We start from the raw sequence: 20200 nt of genomic DNA on the forward strand, positions 1-20200 counted from the left end.
TTGAAAGTTAGTAAAGAGATAAAGGAATATAGTGGCAATAAAAAAAGTATCTGTCCTTAGCTTAAAACATGCATAAGTCACAAGCAAATGTTAGGAGGACAAGGTATAACATTTAACGAATGTTTTTGGAGACAAAGAAAAGACATTGAAAAAAAAGATAAGTCATAAAAAGAGAAGAGCAGTTGGTTTACCAGTACATCCGCCATGTGGCGAGGGTGGGCAGTCTGTTAGCGTGCGAGTCGTCAGCGATGTTAGCAGGCCGGACACATGCATGTCATCCCCCTTTCTGCCTCGGACCTCTCCTTAATAAATATCCATCCACACACGCGTGCACATACACGCATAAAAAGGCATGTGTGTGCAAACACAAATTGACAAATTGCCAAGCAGAGGGACACACAATGCAAATGAATCAGCAAAAGATATCGATGAAGCATGAGTGTGGGGGCAAAAAAATCCCACAAAGACATCCAGTTATGGACCAAAAGCAATATTACCATACAAAAAAAGCAAACACAGCAACATGTAGCATCCACATCACCAATGAAACGGACAAGAACATGGGTGAACAGGAGCAACAACATACACACCAACACAACCACACACAAAGGGAGAGAAACATAAGAGCCACAGTAAGAGTGCAGCAATAAAAACCAGTTTACAGAATAAAATGTCAATTTATTCTCCATCATTTACACATGTACATACCTAAACCAAAATCATGTGAAATGCATATTATTTAAATTGAAAGCTAATAAGAATGTCCCAAATAAAAATGTGGGATTTTACAGATTTCCCTTGTTTATCCTTACGTTCAAAAAATAATCTGCAATAGGTGAAATCACCAAAGTGGGGTTATGGATGTTTAAAAGTTGTAAACTCTCCCACTGACTGCACACTTTATACACATTTCTCAGACAGACATGAACATTTTCACATTTTTCTCCCTTGTTTAAACTCTCCAACTTCTACTCTTCATAGAAAAATGAGTCCAGTCTTATAGAATAAAAACCAAAATCTGCTCGTGATCAGAGATTTATGTAAATGTGGAAAACTGAACACATTCTGTACAGGAGAGACAATACAGAAGAGATTGATTAACCAGGTCAACAACCAATCAAGGTGCAGAACAGTCTTATGAAGAAAAACTGAAAAATAAAAGCATGTCAAATTACACCAAAAAAAATATGCGAAACAGCAATAGAGCAAAAGGTGAACCACGATATGGCCAGAGACCACAGTACATTTATACAAGATACGGTAATCAATGCCATTGTGACATTTTGTGTTTTCTATGTGCGGTTACCCAATCTCTCACCTCTGGAGAAGCAATTCAGTTATGAAGATCCACAATGGCATCAGACCAGATGTCATTTTCACACCAAGTAGCAACATGTTTAAACAACTTTGCGGAAGGAAGGCACATCTTAAGCAAACCAGCTGGCTTTCTTTTCTGTTGGCTGTCATTGAGCTTGGTTTATACAGCAGTTGGTCTATACACACACACGTGTTTGATTTACTTTGTGAGAACACTGACTGCCAAATGATATCTGGGAGTGACAGCCTCCCAACGCTAATTTAGCAAACACAAGATGCCAACATCTCACTTTTTTTGTTTTGTTTTAGTTACTTAAAGTTCCACTCCAACTATATTTTCATCTATTGTAAATTCCAGTTTTAAAATGGAAAAGCTTGTGTTGTTTTTTTAAGACATATTTTCTGCAGTGCGGCAAGAGTTAATCAGAAATTTGGACTGTTGGTGCAAGAGTAACCCGATGTTGATATCCCTTTGGCCCGCCCATGGTAGTTTCTGCATCACAAACCTGAGCTTTTTCAAAAAACGGGTCCTGATCCATCACAATTTGAATGAAGAAATACTCAGAAATGCAGTTTTAATCTTACATTTTTTAACAGATGTCCTCCATCATCAGAAAACAGATACAAGTACACACTAAAAACACAAAAAACGTGATTTTCATTGGGGTGGATCTTTAAAAACTACAAGTACAAATGCTAAAGACATTTAAAAAATGCTGTTACTCTTCTCTTAAGCCTTCTTTGCTAGAATATGCTAACATGAAACTAAATTTAGCTTGGGGAAACTAAACAATTGGTACAAAGAATCTGCATAATATATCTCATATTCAGTACATGCAGTTCCTTTATTTCTTTGTGTTGGTGTCCAGATTGCGATTTTAATTTCTGAGTTTTCCAAGTACTAATAAAGTTGATTGAGCCTTATAATTACCATAAAGACCTTTACATTGTAAATGAAGAATCAATGGATACAACAATAGGATAATTCCACAAGATGTTAAATTATATTTTGCAAATAATTTAAGTTATTGGTTAATTTTCTGTAGAAAAGCCACCATCACTGAGTCTGCAATAGAAATAAAAACCTTGCATAAAGGGTACAATTGGGATAAACACAGGCATAAATTGGAACTCTATGTATTAAGTATGTTTTAATGCAAACGTTTGAATCTCTACATGTATGGGTTATTCCTGTATGTTAACTAGGGCTGGGAATCACTGGGACCCTCACGATACGATACAATATACGATACATGGCTCACAATATCGATGATATCGCGGTACTGCGATAATTGGTAAAAATTATCTCTAATAACTTACAATATATGAGAAAATGTATCCCCGTTTATGTTTTAGCTTTAACACAATTATAATACAAAACTTGTCTTATTTTGTGCAACATTAATACAAAACAAATAATAGACACTTTTGTGCAACATTTCTGAAATCAGTAATATTATGTCTTTAAAAAGCATTGGCACCAATTGAATTTGAATTATCTGTAAAATTTAGTGTTAACAATCGTCAGCATGAACAGCTGTGCCAATACTTAGAGCAAAATTGTTGTTAACCATAGAAAAAGAGTAAAAAAATTTAAGGAGGTGCCAGACACATTGGTGTCCATGGCAGCCATTCTCCTAACGCACGCCCCCATCTACCTTCAAAGGAACGTCTCACCAAAGGAATATAACATTTTACAGCCTCTTCAAATAAAAATAAAAGCTCGATGCTTGGTGAGAACCCATCGAGAATCAATCACAGGACTAAATATTGCAATAATAATTTTGGCACACTCCTAATGTTAACCTTGCTTACTATGGCTGGCAACATTATTTCTTGGTGAAGTTGACCTGACCTTCATCCCAGCCGCTTCCCACTCAGCTGCAAACCGCTTCAATACATGCTGGAGGTCCTGGCTCAATGAAGGTTGAATAGGTAAAATTTAAGAAAAAGATTCTTCAAAAATTCTTACATGCATCTTAATATACAAAATATGTATTGTATTTAGTTACACAATGCTTAAAAATGTGTTTAAAAAATATTTATAATCAAATGTCTTATTTTGCAGACCTTTAACTCTTTAGCACCTGAATGTATTCCTAGCTATGAAAAAAGATATTCACTTGTGTTTTTGCTTTTAAGTAAATGCTACATTTAGGTAATTTTATAGCTAATTTGGTAAAGTCTCATATTTGAGACAACAGGCATCAATGGGTTAATACTGACTTGAAGTCCTTTATTTATTGTTATTTTTTTTTATTTGATAGTCAACTGTATTATTATTTTAGTGCTTCTTATTATAAATTCTGGTTGGTCTAACTGACTGATTTTCTGTGGTACACAGTGCTCAAAAATCTGTCAAAATGCCTTAGATTGTTGAAGCATAATGGGTTCATTGGTCAGTCATATGTTCTGTGTTTCAATATAATCAACTGAAAAAGGGAATGCGTCTTTTGTATTTTATGTGAACAATGTTGAGTTATCGTGAATATTATTTAATTATTGTGAAGGTATAGTGAAAGTTTTAATTATATGTTGTGTTGCACTCTTAGTAAATGTGGCTTAATATATATAAAAGGAACTAAAACCCCTCTGACCAATCACCTGCGTCTTGGCCCATCTAGGAATTCTCCATCCCGTAGTCAAACTATATCATTTGAATGTTGAAAAATTCGGTAAGCCAAATATTGTTGTACATCTATTCATTCATAGAACTTGTTGGATATGTTTATGATAGCATTAAACTTGAATGTTGTAATGTTTATGACTTAATGAGGCTCTGTGGTTGATAGTCATTATTGTTAGTGTTTTTCTCAGGTTGTATCCTTGATAGGTTTGACTTCTGGAGATCTTCTTTTTTTTTCCTTTTGAAAGCCCGTTCAGATTAGGTAACTAGAATGTAGCATTGAAACCATGGGACAGAAGTTAGAGGCAATGTTGTTGTTCATCTTACCAATTAGTTTCAATAAGCAGAGTTAATAAACAAAGCAGTAACTTAGAGGCTGTCACACTCAAACACATAAGCAAAGATTTACCGTTACAGTGAAAAATATAGACACCATCAGATAAAAGAATCACAATTTACTTCATTTATTTGAAATCTTGAAGAGCTGAGACCTTTTAGGGAAGCAACATGACAGTTGTATTCTCAAGAAGTCGTAAATCTAGGAATCTTGTTCATTTTAGGCCATGTAAGCAAATCCTCTACTTTACATAGGAAAGATCTCATGAGAAAGGGCCACGCTTATCTAAGTTTTCCATAAATACTTTGGCTTTGCTGATGAATAGGCTGCTTATAGACATCAAATTGATTTGAATGAGATCTGGCCGATGTCGATACCGCAGGCATCCCAATGTGCAGATTGTGTAAGCTTTCCTGGAAGACCTTCTTTTAGTAAATACACATGACATCAAAATAACTTATTTTGGACAACTAAAGCAAATCTTGGGATTTTAATTTACTGGAGAAAGGCTAATCTCATCTGTTGAACACTTAGTGACACACTTAACAAAAGTTGAAGCTTCGAAGTTCATTAAACAGAATCCAAAACCAAAGATGTTTTAGTTCTTAGAAATCAACTGGCCTTAAAAGTTAGCTTCCGTTTGAAATCACAAGTCGGATGGAGAGGTGTAAGTTTGTGTGGACCTGTGCAGATAAAGCAAAACACATTTCATATTTATGACCCACAAGCAACCGCACAAGATCCTGTCAACGTACAAAAGGCTGGCAGAAAGGGAGAAATGACACACACGGCAAAATAAGAGATAAGAGGAAGAGAAGAGTGGACGAAGAATGGACTTCACAAAAGAGGAAGTAAGCAACAGACACAATGAAGAAAGATGCACGAAGAGGAAGTGTGCACTAGTAAGAGGAAGAAAGACAAAAAAAAAGGTACTTGTCTTCTTTTGTCTTAACCTACAAACGTTTTTAAATAATGCGATAAATAAACTTTTGCAAATAATTAAAGATGATATGGGATTACAGTGAATTTCACACTGGAGCATAATAGTTTTTTGGAATGATTTTAACCGGAAAATTAAAGTTAATATCAACAAAACTCACAATGACAGAAAAAAATGAATCAAACTTCCCCTTTAAGAGCCTTTTTTTCCCCACCAGCATATATAATTTGAAACAGCTACCACAAAGGACCCCAAAAGAAGAGGATTTAAGGGAATAAAAGCAGTTGGCTGCTGATATTTGAGAGCCAGCAATGTGACACGGTCACACAGCAAACTGAAAACACAGAGGAAAGGCTAAGAGCAGCCCCTCTAACACTTCCACTTTCTTACACAGCTTTTTCTGTACTGTACAGCATTGTACGCTTCGTCTTATCATATTTCCTGTCAAGTGTGAAATCCATCCACATTGTATGGCCAGATCAACTGTAACACCGCATGGTTTTTTGTTCAGATTTGCCGTATCTTACCCCATCGTCAAGTTCATTTCTCTTTTTCGTTGCCTCTTCCTCTTAAAAGGGCCAAACTAGAGGTGACACCTTATATGGCTGTAAATAGAAAGGAATCCTATGAATCCCAGCAGAAACACTATAGTTCATGCTAAGCCTGTGTTATACTACTGCTACACTGTTGTGTCAGCTGAAAACATATTGAGTACAGCAAGGCCACCATAAACTCCCAAACCACAAACATACAGTGGAAAAAGGAAAGCCATCTACAATTTGTTTTTATGAAAACTTTGCTTCTGTTGTGTCACTGAATCAATGCATGTTGTTTCTTTGTGAAAACATGAGTGGAGTGAATGCATAACCCTGCAAAAAGCCAGTTATCAAAACTATATTTCAAGCAATGTTTGAATTATGACCCCTAAATTTGTCAAAAAGCTACACAGAAACTTCATAACCAAGTTTACACAAACTTTTTATCCAAATGGTAAACTCCTTTAACAAAAAGATTAGGTAGAGTTTCAGATTTCAGCAACCAAAGTATTATTCTCAATGGTAAATTGATTTAGACAATAAAATAACACCCAACTTCATCTGTCAAATTAGTAATCCATTAAAATAAGATTAGATTATTGTAAATTATAGACTGTTTTAGGAATACAACACCATTGTGTTTTAATACATCTTGAATTTTACGAGCAATATGATATCAAACACAGGAGTCATGTGATTAAACAACATTATAGCATACGCCTCGTTTCCACTGAGGGGTACGAACCAGACCAGTCCCCTCTTGGCCAGTCTAAAATAGTCCAGACAAATTCAAGTGAGCGTTTTCATTGAGCGTTGGACCATCAAAGCGCATGCGGGGTGTAGACCGATGACGTAGCTGTGCGTCAAAACGGTGAAACTACAGCGAAAAAGAAGCGGCATTAGCTGACTCAGAAGCGGACGGAAAATAAAAAGATAACCGCGGAGGATCATTATAATCCAGAGCGGATGTTTATTATGGAGGAACTCTACACTGCAGAACAGTCTATTATTCTGAAAAAAAAACTCTTCATGTTGAGCAATACTCCAATGTTCTTCAATAAATGTTTTATAAAACATGATCAAAAATGAGTATGGATCAGTAATGGACATTCTTCGGCTGCGGGGGTCGAGGAGTGTCTCCGTATTTGACTTGTCTCCAGTCCCCAACCTCCGCGAATAAGGGGGAATACTGTAAGTATAGAATTTATTATTCTTTGCAAGAAGATAGCGGGCGTGAAGAAGAATACAGACGAAAAGAGGACAAAACTCTCGGTTTGGATCTTGAGTCGGGAAAAGCGCTGGTCGGACGCTCGCTGTTGTCGTAAAACCTTTCGGTCAATCAATGGGTTAAAGCGTGACGACAGAAGCTCCGCTCTAACAGGTCTATTCCATTTTTCTATGGACATACAACCAACAGGGACCAGAAATGGTACCAGTCGGTCCTGCTTAACAGGACCATTTTGTGATGGAAACGCTCAAAATTCCAGTCTGGCCCGGTCCAGTTCTGTCTGGACCTCTCAGTGGAAACAAGGTAACCAGCTTAGCAAAAAAAAAATAATTTCTTCAAATGTTTTGACACTGTGACTGCGCTACTGTACTGGTAAAATTAGGGCTGGGATTCACTGGGTACCTCACGATTACGATGCGATACGCAATACATGGCTCACGATATCGATGATATTACGATACTTCAATAATTGGTAAAAAAAAAAAAATCTCTAATAACACATTATAAAGAGGAACACATATTTTTGGGGGAAAATATATCACCATTTATTTTGTAGCTTCACCACAATCACAATAAACAACTTGTGTCTTATTTTGTGCAACAAATAATAGACACTTTTGTGCAACACTGCTGAAATCAGTAATTCTATGTTTTTGAATTCATCGATACTGACAACTAAATTTGAATCATCTGTCAAATTCAGTGTAAACAATAGTAAACATGAACACCAGTGCCACTACATACAACAAAGTTGTTATAAGCAACAGAACAAAAATTAAATAATTCAAGTAGTTGCCAGACACATTGGTGCCCGCGACAGCCAATCTCCAACACACGCCCCCATCTACCTCCAAAGGAACGTCTCACTAAAGGAATATAACGTTTTACAGCATCTTCAAATAAAATAAAAGATCAATACTTTATGAAAACCCATCGAGAACCAATCGCCGGACTAAATATTGTGATATATTTTGGCACACCCCTGGTTAAAATACTTAACAAAAGTGGCTTTAGCGTTTTTTTAATATGTAGGGGGAAAAAAGAACTTAAAAACAACAGCTTTGCATTTTTGTTATATTTTCATTCAACCTGCTGTTTTTCAGTTTTAAGTCGTGACACAGGAGAAAACACAGACTACGTCTCGGCAAACTTACATTTGCAGAATGTAAAAAAAATTGCAAAAACACAACAGTAATACAACTCATTCTTAGTTTTCCTTAATGAATTTGGATATTCCAGTTCAATGTGACTTCATTACTTGCATAATAACTCAACATAATCGACAACCAGAATTCTCCAATGACCATATTTCAATTGTTAATCTGATAATATCTGATAACATCTGATAATTCCCACTTATCTTATTTTCATACCTGCATACACAGGTATACTGTGTATATAGTATAACTAGATTTATAATTAATTTCTTCATAACTCTAGAATAATTAAAGTCAGTTTTTCGATGGTATCCGGGAATCGAACAAATCTACAGTCGTAGAAATGTGTTTTCACTAAGATAAATTTAATGAAAATGGATGGTTATACTTAGTATGCTTGATTTATGCCTCTGAGGCTAGACTTAAAAAAAACAGAAAACTGTGTTCACAGGAAGAAGTATAGGTAAGAGATCTTTATGAAAATTGATGTGAGAGACAACAAATCAGCAAAGGTGAAACAGAAGATTCTTCCTGTCCTCATTAGTAATGATCTAAAAATGACACCACCTATTGTTTGATTTAATTCCAGTGTAACTCTAGCAAATGTGTAACATTTTTTATTCTAAACACACATTAGAAAGATTGCTTTTTGAACCAAAGTGTTCATTACTGCTGTGTCCCATCAATATGGCATGTTTGCACAAATGCAACTTTTAAGGGATCAATTTTAAAATTTAAGAATTTTATTAATTCTCTTTGTATGCATGATTAGTTAATAAAATAAAATTATATAAAAACTGTTTATCTTGCCCCGTTTACACATGACCAAAAATACAGACGGCCGTAGTTTAATTAAAATAGTGTATAGATCCATGTTTCTATTTTATTTTTCATACATACAACTTTTCTTTTTCTGGACTGCCCTGGTATTTGTTTTTCTCATTTTGATTTGCAGTCTAAATAGTCAGTGTGTTAAATGGATTGTTAGAATTATAAATGCATAATTATAAACCACAGCTGCGTTCAAGAAGAGTCCCGCATGCATCAGCAGCTGGCTGTCCCCATCCATCACTGGCTTTTCTCCACAGTGTGCACTGTAAATAGAAAGAATCCAAAAGTAGAGCTCAACGACTCAACACCGAGCGAGTGAGTGGGCAACCTGAGCAGCAAACACAGATTATCCAGCAAAACATAGAGGCTGAAGACCGGACTAAGCATGATGTTGGAAAACCAACAGAAAACCTGTAGAAGTTTTAACCATCATTCTGATTAATGGGGACTTATTACACTATAGGAAATAAAGTTACCTATAGTTGCTTCTCTTTTAATGTCTGCTCCTTTATTTTGATGCAAATGGAACTAAAGTCAAATACCCACTCCAATGAAAATCACGTGTTTTGGTGTTTTTGACATGTTCTTGTATTTTTCTCGTTATGATTTCTGAGTGTTTCTTTTTCATATCGTAGTCAATCAGTGAAAACAGGCAGTTTGAAAAAGTTTTAGTTGTGATGTACAATCGTCGGGACACGAGCTCCCTATGGTGTTATTTTGGGGCCAGAAATATTTGAAACTCAAATAAAACACGTTCAAAAAAATATTGGTGTTTGGCCCAAAACATTTTAAGGAGTCCAAAACTTTTTGCTCTTCTAAAATAAACTTAATTATTCTCAGCTTCAAATGTGCTGTTTTTTTAGGTTTCAAAACTCAAAATTTCAATTTCAAAAGCAGAGTTTTTAGAGTTTTATCGCGTCCAAAACATCGTTCTATGGACGCGATAAAACTCTGATTTTTACACTTGTCTTGGGACAACTTCAGACTATGGTAGTACAGACAAAACAGGTATTTTCTGAGCGTAATTAACACAGCTCTAGGAGTCAGTGAACACACCGGGACTGAAGTTACCACCCTCATCGATTTTGATTGGTCCTTTGTGTTAGCCCCACCCCCTCGCGCCACAATGGGGCCAGTTTTGAAACTGAAATGTTCAGTTTCGAAAACATAAAAAGAAGAGTTGTAAGAGAAAAAGAGATTTGAAACTGAAATGTTCAGATTCGAAAAAAAAAAGAGTTGAAAGTGAAAAAGAGATTTGAAACTGAAAAAAAAAGCTTTCAAATTGAAATTTTGAGTCTTGAAACCTAAAAACAGAACATTTAAAGCTGAAAATGAATGAATGAATGAAATGGTTTATTTTAAGCAGTCAGGTAATAATACATGAAATAACACATCATATAGTAAATCACAAGTTGATCACTTGAAAGGGAGTGGTAGGAAGCGAACTTACATAATCCCACCCCGGCTCGACCATACCATTTTCTCTACATGAATTATCAGCATCCGGTTGAGGACTTAATATCAAATATATATACCCTATAATCATAAATTTAAGTTGTTAAGAGTCATTAAGATTAATCATTAAGATTAGTGATGTAATCAAATTATAAACATCCACATACAAGTCATTTATCTATAATTAAGTTTATTCTAGAATAGCAAAAAGTTTTGGGCATTTTAAATTTTTTTGGCCAAACACCAATATTTTTTTCAAAATGTTTTATTTGGATTTTAAATATTTATGGGTCCAAAACAGCTCCATAGCTCCCTGCTTCACTCCATTCTGATGGATTCACTTGCAGAGAACTAGATCCATGTGCGCTTCCATTTTCCTCGTTCGAGTAAAGTTAAGGCTCACTCCACGCTAACAGTGCTCCCCACAACTCAGGGGTGAATTTCTAATTAACTCTTTCCACTCTGAATAAACTATGTCCTAGAAAGGAGTGGTTCGGTACGGCCCAGTTAACTCTCGCGAGCGTTTCCACCCAGTTAAGCTTCGCTTCTACTGAGTGTTTTATTTTCACGCCGTACGCGGTGTAGACCGCTAGCATGACATTACGTTATTGTCGTGGGACGACTACAAAAGCAACAACAATGGAGGTCATCCAGCAGCTCGCCTTTTTATGGCCTAATTCTGGTACATTGGATATAACGGGAATTTTATGTTGTTTGAAAGAAGATTGCACCCGAAAAAACCCAATTACTTACAAATGTTGGCGCTATATCGGCGCTTTCTAATGACGTCATCACTTTCTGACAATCAACGGGGGGCCACAGCGGATCCACCCCAACCATGCTGTTCCACTTTTCAATGGACAGACAGCCCCAAGAGGCACGGTTCAGTACTGTTTAAAGCAGGGGTGTCAAACTCAAGTCCTCGAGGGCCGACGTCCTACTGGTTTTCCAGAAATCCTGCCTCATCTGCTGCTGATTACCTGGATCAGGTGTGTTTGGCCAATAAGGAGCTTCAAAGGCAGGTTGGTTGGAAAACATGTAGGACACCGGCCCTCCAGGCCTGGAGTTCGACACCTGTGGTTTAAAGGGTCCATTTTACAATGGAAACACTCAAAATACCGGACTGGACAGTGGAAACGAGGCATAGAAGTCCTCCTGGTCCTAACAGTGGTGCTTTCTCTTCCCGGTTTTACTCATTTCTCTCTGCTCTGGTACCGTTTGGTGGACAGGCACTTTGTCCATCGTCTACTCTTGTCTCCTCAAAACTGACTGCAGGGATGGGCTCAGGCACTACCGCAACCCTGAAACTGAGGAAACAAAGAAGCTGGTTTAAAAAACACTAAAGCACGACATCTTTTTGCACACACAGCTGAAAAGAAAATAGCTGACATTTTTTTCTTTTATCATACAGCCCACAAACTTAAGTTTCACAACTCATTTCTGATGCATAACTCAAGTTGAACAATTGTCTTTTTAACTGTGATTCAACTGTTGGGATGAGCTGAGAAGCAAAGTGGCAGTTTTCTAAGCCAGAAAAAAAAACCATTCTAGCGGAATTGGGCATGTTTGAAAAATGAGCAGTGAGGAACTTTAAACACTTGCACAACACTTCTTCGAAATACCACAGGGACGGTCAAATGTCCGGCAATTTGTGGAGAGATATTGTTGAAAAGCGGCTGAAAAAAACATGTATTATATTTTGGTGTCATTGTTACACAATTCCCTGAGAGCTCGACAACTAGAAGGTCTGCAGTGAGCTTCATGTGAATTATGAAATGTCCTGGCTAATGTCTTGGACGCACACGACCAAGTCTTGCATGACAAGACTTGTCATGCAGAGTATGAACCAGCGTTAAGTCTTTAGATTTAAGACTTACTGCAGATATTCTATCTATCTTCTTAGCAAAAAGGCAGGGTGTCTAAAGATCTATGTGAATAACTTAATTCAGTTAAAGCAATAGGAATAATTTATAGGAAAACAGCTATTCTCAAGAAAAATAACATTATTTTATCTCAGTTAAGTAAGAATATACTTTAAGATCTGAACTTTTTCATAGTCAAACTTTTGTGAGTCGCTGGACCTTTTCAATCTTCCTCAGTCAACTTTTGAGTAGAAAACGACAGAACTTCCTCAATGAGAACATATGAATTAATGCAAAAGCTCACAATCACACAGGCGTGCGCCTAGCCATTGACATTTTAAGTTCCAATTAAGTGGGATGATCACAAACATCTTTTTAAGGATGAAATTTAAAACTTGTTTCAAAATGGACTAATAAGCTGGAGCAGCAAAGATCCACATACTCCATAGCCTTTTGGACAACCAGACAAAGAGATAAAGTTCTTGGGGTTTTCATCTCCAACAGTTTGGTTGTCAACTACATCATCCCTGTTTTTTAGTAGTTCAGGTTAATTCATAATGGTTTCATTTTTGTGAAGGGTTCCAAAGTAAAACTATTCACATTCTGGTCATTTTGACGCTCATTGCTGGACTGCTAACATTGGTGGCACTTTGTTTTTATAGTAGAACTTGATATTTGCATTCACTGCCAGCTTACTGAAAAAAAAAAAAAAATGAATGCAATTTGTGCAAAATACTGAAAAGCGACAAAATACACCGTTGTTCAAGCTTTAATCCTTCATTCATTTATTTTCCAGACAAACTGAATCTCTATTGGGGTCACAGGATTGCTTGAGCCCAGGGTTCCCACTCAGGCTATGGACCGGTACCGGTCCCATGTATGTAGTACAGTACCACAGAGAGAAAAAAAAAAATATATATATATATATATTTTTTTTTTTTTGTGAAGTCCTATTTTGGAAAACTACTGGATTCTCTTCACCACATCCGAAGCATGTCAAGTCACTTGACCACGTGTCAAAAATACACCCGCTACTAATTCAAGTGGCTGCTAAATTGTAACTCCCAAGCTAACAAAGTAAACAAAAAACAAACTTATTTAGAACGTTTCTTTTTCCAGAAAAGTGAGTAAACAGAAAAAAGAGATTTTGACTTTAAAAAATAATTTAAACATGGGTTTATAGTAACAGTTGTTCACTGTAATATAAATGTATGACATTCAGCAACCAGCTGTCTAATGTTACGAGGATGCTGCTAATAAAGTTTCTCAAATGGTGGATTCACGTTTATACTTATACTTATAAAATACCCGTTTTAGCGACCAGTTTTTGGGGTTTTTGTACATCACACCTTAAAAGTCAGACAAAGCTAAAGTTGGGGTCTGATATATATATAAGGCAGGGGTGTCAAACTCCATCACACAGGGGCCCAAAATCCAAAACACACCTTATGTTGCAGGCCGAACCAAATAAACATTTATCGAACACACTAAAACTACATTTTTGAAACTCTAAAAACTTAACTTTTTAACATTACTATGAATAAAACATGCAGGAATATAATTCTAGAATAATTCTTTTCAAACCTTAAATAACTTTCAATATTTTACTCTCTGTAAAAATATATTTTGTCACAATTATACAAATTAGAAATGAGTGCAAAATAACATTAGGGCATTAAAAACAATAAAATAAAATGATCTGGTGAGTCAGATCCGGCCACCGGGCCTTGACTTTAACACATGTGGGTTATGGGGGAATTTATATATTACATGTTAATGGTTCGTATACGGAATCTAGTGCATAAATAAAGTTAAAAACCAGCAGCAGATATTTTACAGAGGATAAAGATAAACTTTAGAGATACATGAATAATTCAAGATATGATTTGAATATGTTTATATTATTCTTATACAGTTCATATACTGTAAAATGTATAAGTAGAATAATGAGATTGTTAATATCATACAGTTTCACATGGATTCTCAAAAGGAGAAGTTCTAACAAAAATTTTCAGTTCATTTACATTGTAAACATTATTCTGCCTCTCCTGGTAGGTGTTTCAGTTTGGCCACTAGGTGGTGATCACACTCTAGCATTACACCTTATTCCAGAAGAAGAAGAAAATATGAGCAAAAAAACAATATTTTTGACTACTTTAAAAAATATTTCCTTAAAAGAGTTTGGGAAGTTAATGTCTGTGAGTTTATAATGATGTTCATTTGGTCAGCAAGCATGTTTAGGTAAACCGAGCATTAGCATTAGCCGTTCCATTAAACGTTAGCATCAAGCTAGCAGACTTTAGCATTATGTGCTCGATTAATCGATTTTATTAACCCTGCTCTATTGTCAGCCTCAAACATTGTCTGACATGGCCTGTAAGATGTCAGGGACTGCTGCTGGAGCCTATCCCATCTAAAGTTGAGTGAAGATGGGACCGATCACCAGTCTGCTGCAGGGCAAACGTCAATCCAAATATGATAAATGAATCCAATTTTCTTTCTTTCTTTCTTTGGTCTGTTTGCCTTTTTCTGTCTGAACTTATGGCAGGCTGAACAGCATGATGCTTCACTAACTTTTAAAGAAGATGTTTTAACTTTAGCATCAGTGAAAATCCGGGATTGTCTCAGGGTTTAGAGTGCTAAAACAAGACTTTTATTTCCGTTCTGACATTTTTTTTTTTCAATGAGAAATGAAGCTGTCACCGTGAATGTTAGCACAGCACAGTTTAAATAAAGTTTCTCCCACAAATATGAGCATTAAGCAGGATAGTCCAGTATTTGTCTCTAAACTAATTCACTAAGCATGACAGCTCAGAGAAGAGGAGGAAAGCTGCACATGGTGAGAAAACTTCCTTTTCCTCTAAGTAGTTGAGAGTGTCTGCTGTCTGTCAGTGGAGGTTGGCAAAGCAAAGGCCGCTTCAGTTCAGACTATCAAAGCCTCCTTCTTCAGCAGGAAGCGGCTTCCCGGCCGGGATGAAGGCGGTAGGTGAGGACGGGAAGGACGGAACGGATGGAAAGGGAACGAGGAGAGGGAAGGAAAAGGGAGGGGGAAGGAGCGACCTTTCCCTCAGCGCCGCGGAGCGGGGAAAAGCCCCTCCGCTGCCGGGAGCCCCCGGCACGAAGCCGAAAGCAGCGAGCCCTCCCCGCCCGCCCGCCTTCCTTCCAGCCAGCCCCGTCCCTGCAGCCCAGCGGATACTCACAATCTTCGCATTAATGGGGTCCGGAGGGCGGTATCCGCTGCGCTTTCGGAGGCACATCCGTGTGGATATTGTCGTTCCTCTGCCGCTCCGCACCGGTGCGTTTTTTTTTCCCTCCGATAAATATTTAAATATATGTTTTCGGAGTAGCCTACCTCCGCCGCTGTGTCGGAAGGAGTACTCCTCCTCCCCCTTCTGCTGCTCTCCCCCCTGCTTGGGTTTTTCCCATAGAGAGCGTGGCAGAGAGACAGCCGAAAACGGCGGAGAGAGAGAGGAAGAGAGCTCGCTGCCCTCGCGGACTCGGTCAGCAGGGCGCATGCGCGGAGCTCCACGTTCATTCATGCATATAGAGTTGTAACTTTTAACACACAACAGTGTTGGACATCAGTTTTTATCAATATACCATGATTAACTGCCGCTGGTTTTCATCATTAAAGCTAAAAAACACAAAACTACAAGAAATATTCGTAAAATGATTCTAGAAGCATAAATAAAAATACATTTTTAATATAATTTCACCTTTTTTACACATCCTAAAAAGTTTGAAAATGTAGTTTGTTTTTCAGAAATACAGTCATTTGATTAATAATTCAATCTTTGCATATAATTTGTTTTTTTTTTATTTGTTCAAAACTAATCCATATTAAAATCCTACATTTTCATAAATGTATTAATTTAAATGCTTTCACTATCACGTTTCTATTATTACCAGATGAAAAACAAATTAAAAGTGTACTTGTAAGTGAAATTTGAACTATAATTGATATAAAAAATTAAAATAAAGCAGAAAAGTAAACATATTATTTTCAATCAGTTTAGACTTTTTAAGAATTTAGCTTAAAATTATGACAATAACAATTCCACTAACTCTTTTATGAACACAACCATGAAACAATTAAATAAAAACCAAATACAAATGATTGCAGGAGGAATTGTTGTACGTTTACTTTTTTTTTTACCTCTTTTTAAGATTATTTTTATTGTATTTTAAAGATTCTGTAAGTGAGCTCATCAATATGCACAGAAGGGGGCGCCAAACACCAAGAAGAAAGAATTACAGAAGTCTGTGAGAGGATTTCTGGGTTTTTAGAAAGTTACTCAATTTTATTGTCAGATACAACATTTAAAAATGTTGATAAATATTCTGTTCCACAATGTAGATCTGATTTGGTCTTACTCTTGTTATCCACCTATATGGATGTAAAATCACTTGAACGCCACTACGAATCTCAAGTAAAAGTGCTTGAATATTTCTTGTGCATGTTTACACGTCAAAGTCATCAGCAAAGTTCCTTTTTGATGAATTATGAAGTCCACTCATGTCTGGTGACAGACGCCGGCTCTGGATCTCCGTGAATTTGCAGTCTCTGATTCTCCAACGTCGTTGAGGGAGTTGCCTTTCAATGATCCGTAGTTCATCTTCGGCTTCAGTTTAATCATCATGGGTAATGCCTGTTTTGATTCTCCTGCCTGACTGGCATAACAGACCCAGCTTTAGTCTCCGCCTCCAGCTGTTATCAGAGGCTGACCTTCGATCTGTCGCAGGAGTCTGAATCCCGACTCCCTGCTGTTTGGGGTATGAAGTATTCCTCATCAATTGCATTTGGCATGTCTAAGCCATATTAATAGTTATGTGAAAAAAACGTAGCAACACCTTGATTTATGAGAAATCAGAGAAGCCTTCTAAGACCAAAACATGGGGAACTACGATTATTGTCGTCCAAATAAATTATCTACCTTCTGTTAAAGGAAAAACTATATTTGAGTTTGTCAAAATCATGTTGAGCTTTGGGAACTCTCTCCACCTGTTGGACTTTTTCTGCAGTGTGTTCAATTGCCATTGGGGGGCGCTAAAGCTGCATGTCAGAGAAAGACACCTTGTGGTTATATTTGTTTTGCAACCATAACTGACCCATAGATGCAATCAGGTTGTATTTGTTTCCTCCGATCCTGACACCTGATTTCTCACAGCACATGAGCGAGTGCAGTCATCTCTGTGATTATTGTTTGCCTTCCCCTGGTAAGCTCTCCGCAGACCTGTGTAGATTCACCCCAACACCAATAATTCACTTTCACAGGACTAAAATCGCTGCCTGAGTGAAGATTCAACAAGCATATTTATTCCAGCAGGGACTCTGGGTTTTGAATTGGATGGAATCGGTGAATATTCACATGCCAAGGCAATTTTCTTCCCCACCTCAGATAGTCTGGTGGATCAAAACAAAACAAAAAATAAAATCTGGAGGCTTTGAAAACAACAGTAGTCAAGACAATGTTTGCAAATGTACCCAAAAATTCAAAAAGCAGGATCAAGCCTGACTGAGCGACTAAAAAGAGTATAAATCCTAGTTTTAAACAAAGACCAAAGATTTAAACCATGAATGTTCTGTTCAAACTTGACCCACATTCAGTCCAGACTCGGGAATACTTCTATTGCCAGACACAACAGAAATCTATGATCCACGTCTGGACCTCAAAACGCAGCAGCAGCTATTTGACACAAAGCGACTCAAGATCAGTTCAGTTTGTTTAAATTAAGCTGGAATGAGGCTGGTACCTAAAGAAAATAAAATATACTGAGAAAGAAAGATGGGACATGGATCAATAGTAGCAGGTGGGGATTATCTCTGTTCATTACACAGGATTGCTGTATTTTCCGCACTATAGGACGCATAGAAAAGCCTTAATTTTTAAATTTATTTTCTAAAAACTAGGCTTGGGTATCAATTATAATTTCCAGAAACGATTTTTTTGACACTTTTGATTCTTCAATTTAATTAAATTTTGAGTTTACACATTCATACACATTTGTTTAGAAATACATTATTAATCTAATATTTGATTTGAATATATTTATATTAATCCGATACATTTCACATACTGTGAAGTGGAATAAGGAGATTGTTAATATCATACAGTGTTACTTGGTTTCTCAGAAGAAGTTCTAAGAAAAATGTTAATTCAGTAACATTGTAAACATTGTTCTCCTTCTCCTGGAGGGTGTTTCAGTTGGGCCACTATAGGTGTCAATCGCTCTATAGCATTACACCTTATTCCAGAAGAAGAAGAAAGTATGAGAAAAAAAAAAAAACATATTTTAGACCACAAATAGTTACTTGAAACATTTTTCCTTAAACAAGTTTTAAAAAAATTCAAACCTGTAAGTTTATAAAAATGTTAATTTGGTCCGCAATATATGTTTAGGTCGACCGAGTGTTAGCATTAGCCATGCGTTGGGAAATTCCATTATATGTTACCATCAAGCTATCACACTTTAGCTTTATGTGGTAAATCAATTTATATATTTTATGAATCCATTATTGATCTATTAAGCTTAAATTGATTCAAATTGATGAATCGAGTTTATTAAACCAGCCCTACAAAAACAACACTGCACTTTATAATCCAGAAAGACCTATATTTGGGTTAATTCTGGTTGTGTTGACTGATGTTGAAGTTATTTTAACAAGTAAATGGCGCTCTGTCATAATGTTAGTCTTTTTTTTCTTCTTCAATGTGTTGCAAACAAGGTTGGGTATAAAACTTAATTCCACAGGGATCCAAAATCCAAAACACACCATACGTGTGTTTGTTTCACACAAAACAGGGAAACTTTTATTTAACTCACTAAAACTATAACGAGGACGTGGAGGCATTTAGATCTATATGCAGGCAGGTAAATTTAACAGTGACAAAAACAGGCAAGGGCAAAAACAAAGACATAGTAACAAGCCAGAGACAAGGAGGCGAGGAAAACTGGCAAAGGTCAAAACACAGCAAGGCAAAAGCGAAAAGAGAACCGCTCAGAATAACGCTAAACAATACTTCGCAAGGAGCAAAGTCCAAACGGGCATTATAAATGATGAGGCTGATGAGGATAATGAAAGGCAGCTGGTGATGACGTGTAGGAGAGAGCATTGACTGATGGGAGATAGAGTTAGGAAGTAGCAGAGGAGGTCAATATTCCATTGAGGGCTCCCTCTGGTGGTCAGAGGTGGAACTAGAAGTCAGGGCCCTTACAAAAACAACATCTTTAAAACTTTAAAAACTTAACTTTTTAACACAACTTTGAATAACAAAAAGGCAGGAATATTAATATTTAATAAATCAACTAAAATCTTGGATAACTTTTAATACTCTCCATAAAAATATATTTTTTAATTTTTTAATTATACAATTTAGAAATATATAATATAAATGCATTTTTAAAAGGATAACATAAGCTAATAAAGACATTTTTACTATGAAATAGAAGGTACTTTTGTCAAAATGATCCAAAACATGTTTTTTTCTTTAAAAGTAAAACATCTCAAAGGTCAGATTCGTTAACTTTAGTTTACAGGTTGAGCTTGCTTTCTTACAGAATGAAGTGGGACTGAGAAGGAAGTGAAACTTTCAACTCATCAATTCAGACAGGAAGCACACCCCCACAAGACCGGTTTTTGTCACCACATGTTCTGACACTAATCAAAACAGTGTTTCATGCTGGCTGTCTTTTGGTATTCTCTGTAGAGACGTTATCATTCTTCTTGTATTTTGAATCATTTTCTTTCTCAGGCCGAATGTGTTGAGAAGGTTCGCTTTTGATCTAAGATTCATGTTAAGTGAGCAACAAGCTGCTAAACACTATCAGAACTTGAAAGACTTGAAGACGCTGATGCTGAAGGCATACGGGAAGTGTAAGAGCATCAAAGGGGGGATAGTGTGTTTCTAT

General features: G+C 36.6%; 1 protein-coding gene across 2 annotated transcripts in view; it reads right to left on the reverse strand.

Annotated features, from left to right (window-relative positions):
- Positions 1–15833, reverse strand: part of rgs19 (regulator of G protein signaling 19) — a gene marked incomplete at its 3' end in the record, with an annotated part of 58290 nt that extends 42457 nt beyond the window's left edge. For both annotated transcript variants that reach the window (XM_024294039.2, XM_024294038.2), the window contains 1 exon segment: positions 15490–15833. In XM_024294039.2, the coding sequence (XP_024149807.2) occupies positions 15490–15828 (339 nt within the window). In that variant the 5' untranslated portion in view covers positions 15829–15833.
- Positions 15834–20200: the final 4367 nt, after the last annotated feature.

The sequence above is a fragment of the Oryzias melastigma genome, linkage group LG7 (genome assembly GCF_002922805.2).
Source record: "Oryzias melastigma strain HK-1 linkage group LG7, ASM292280v2, whole genome shotgun sequence".
NCBI classification, from domain to species: Eukaryota; Metazoa; Chordata; class Actinopteri; order Beloniformes; family Adrianichthyidae; genus Oryzias; species Oryzias melastigma.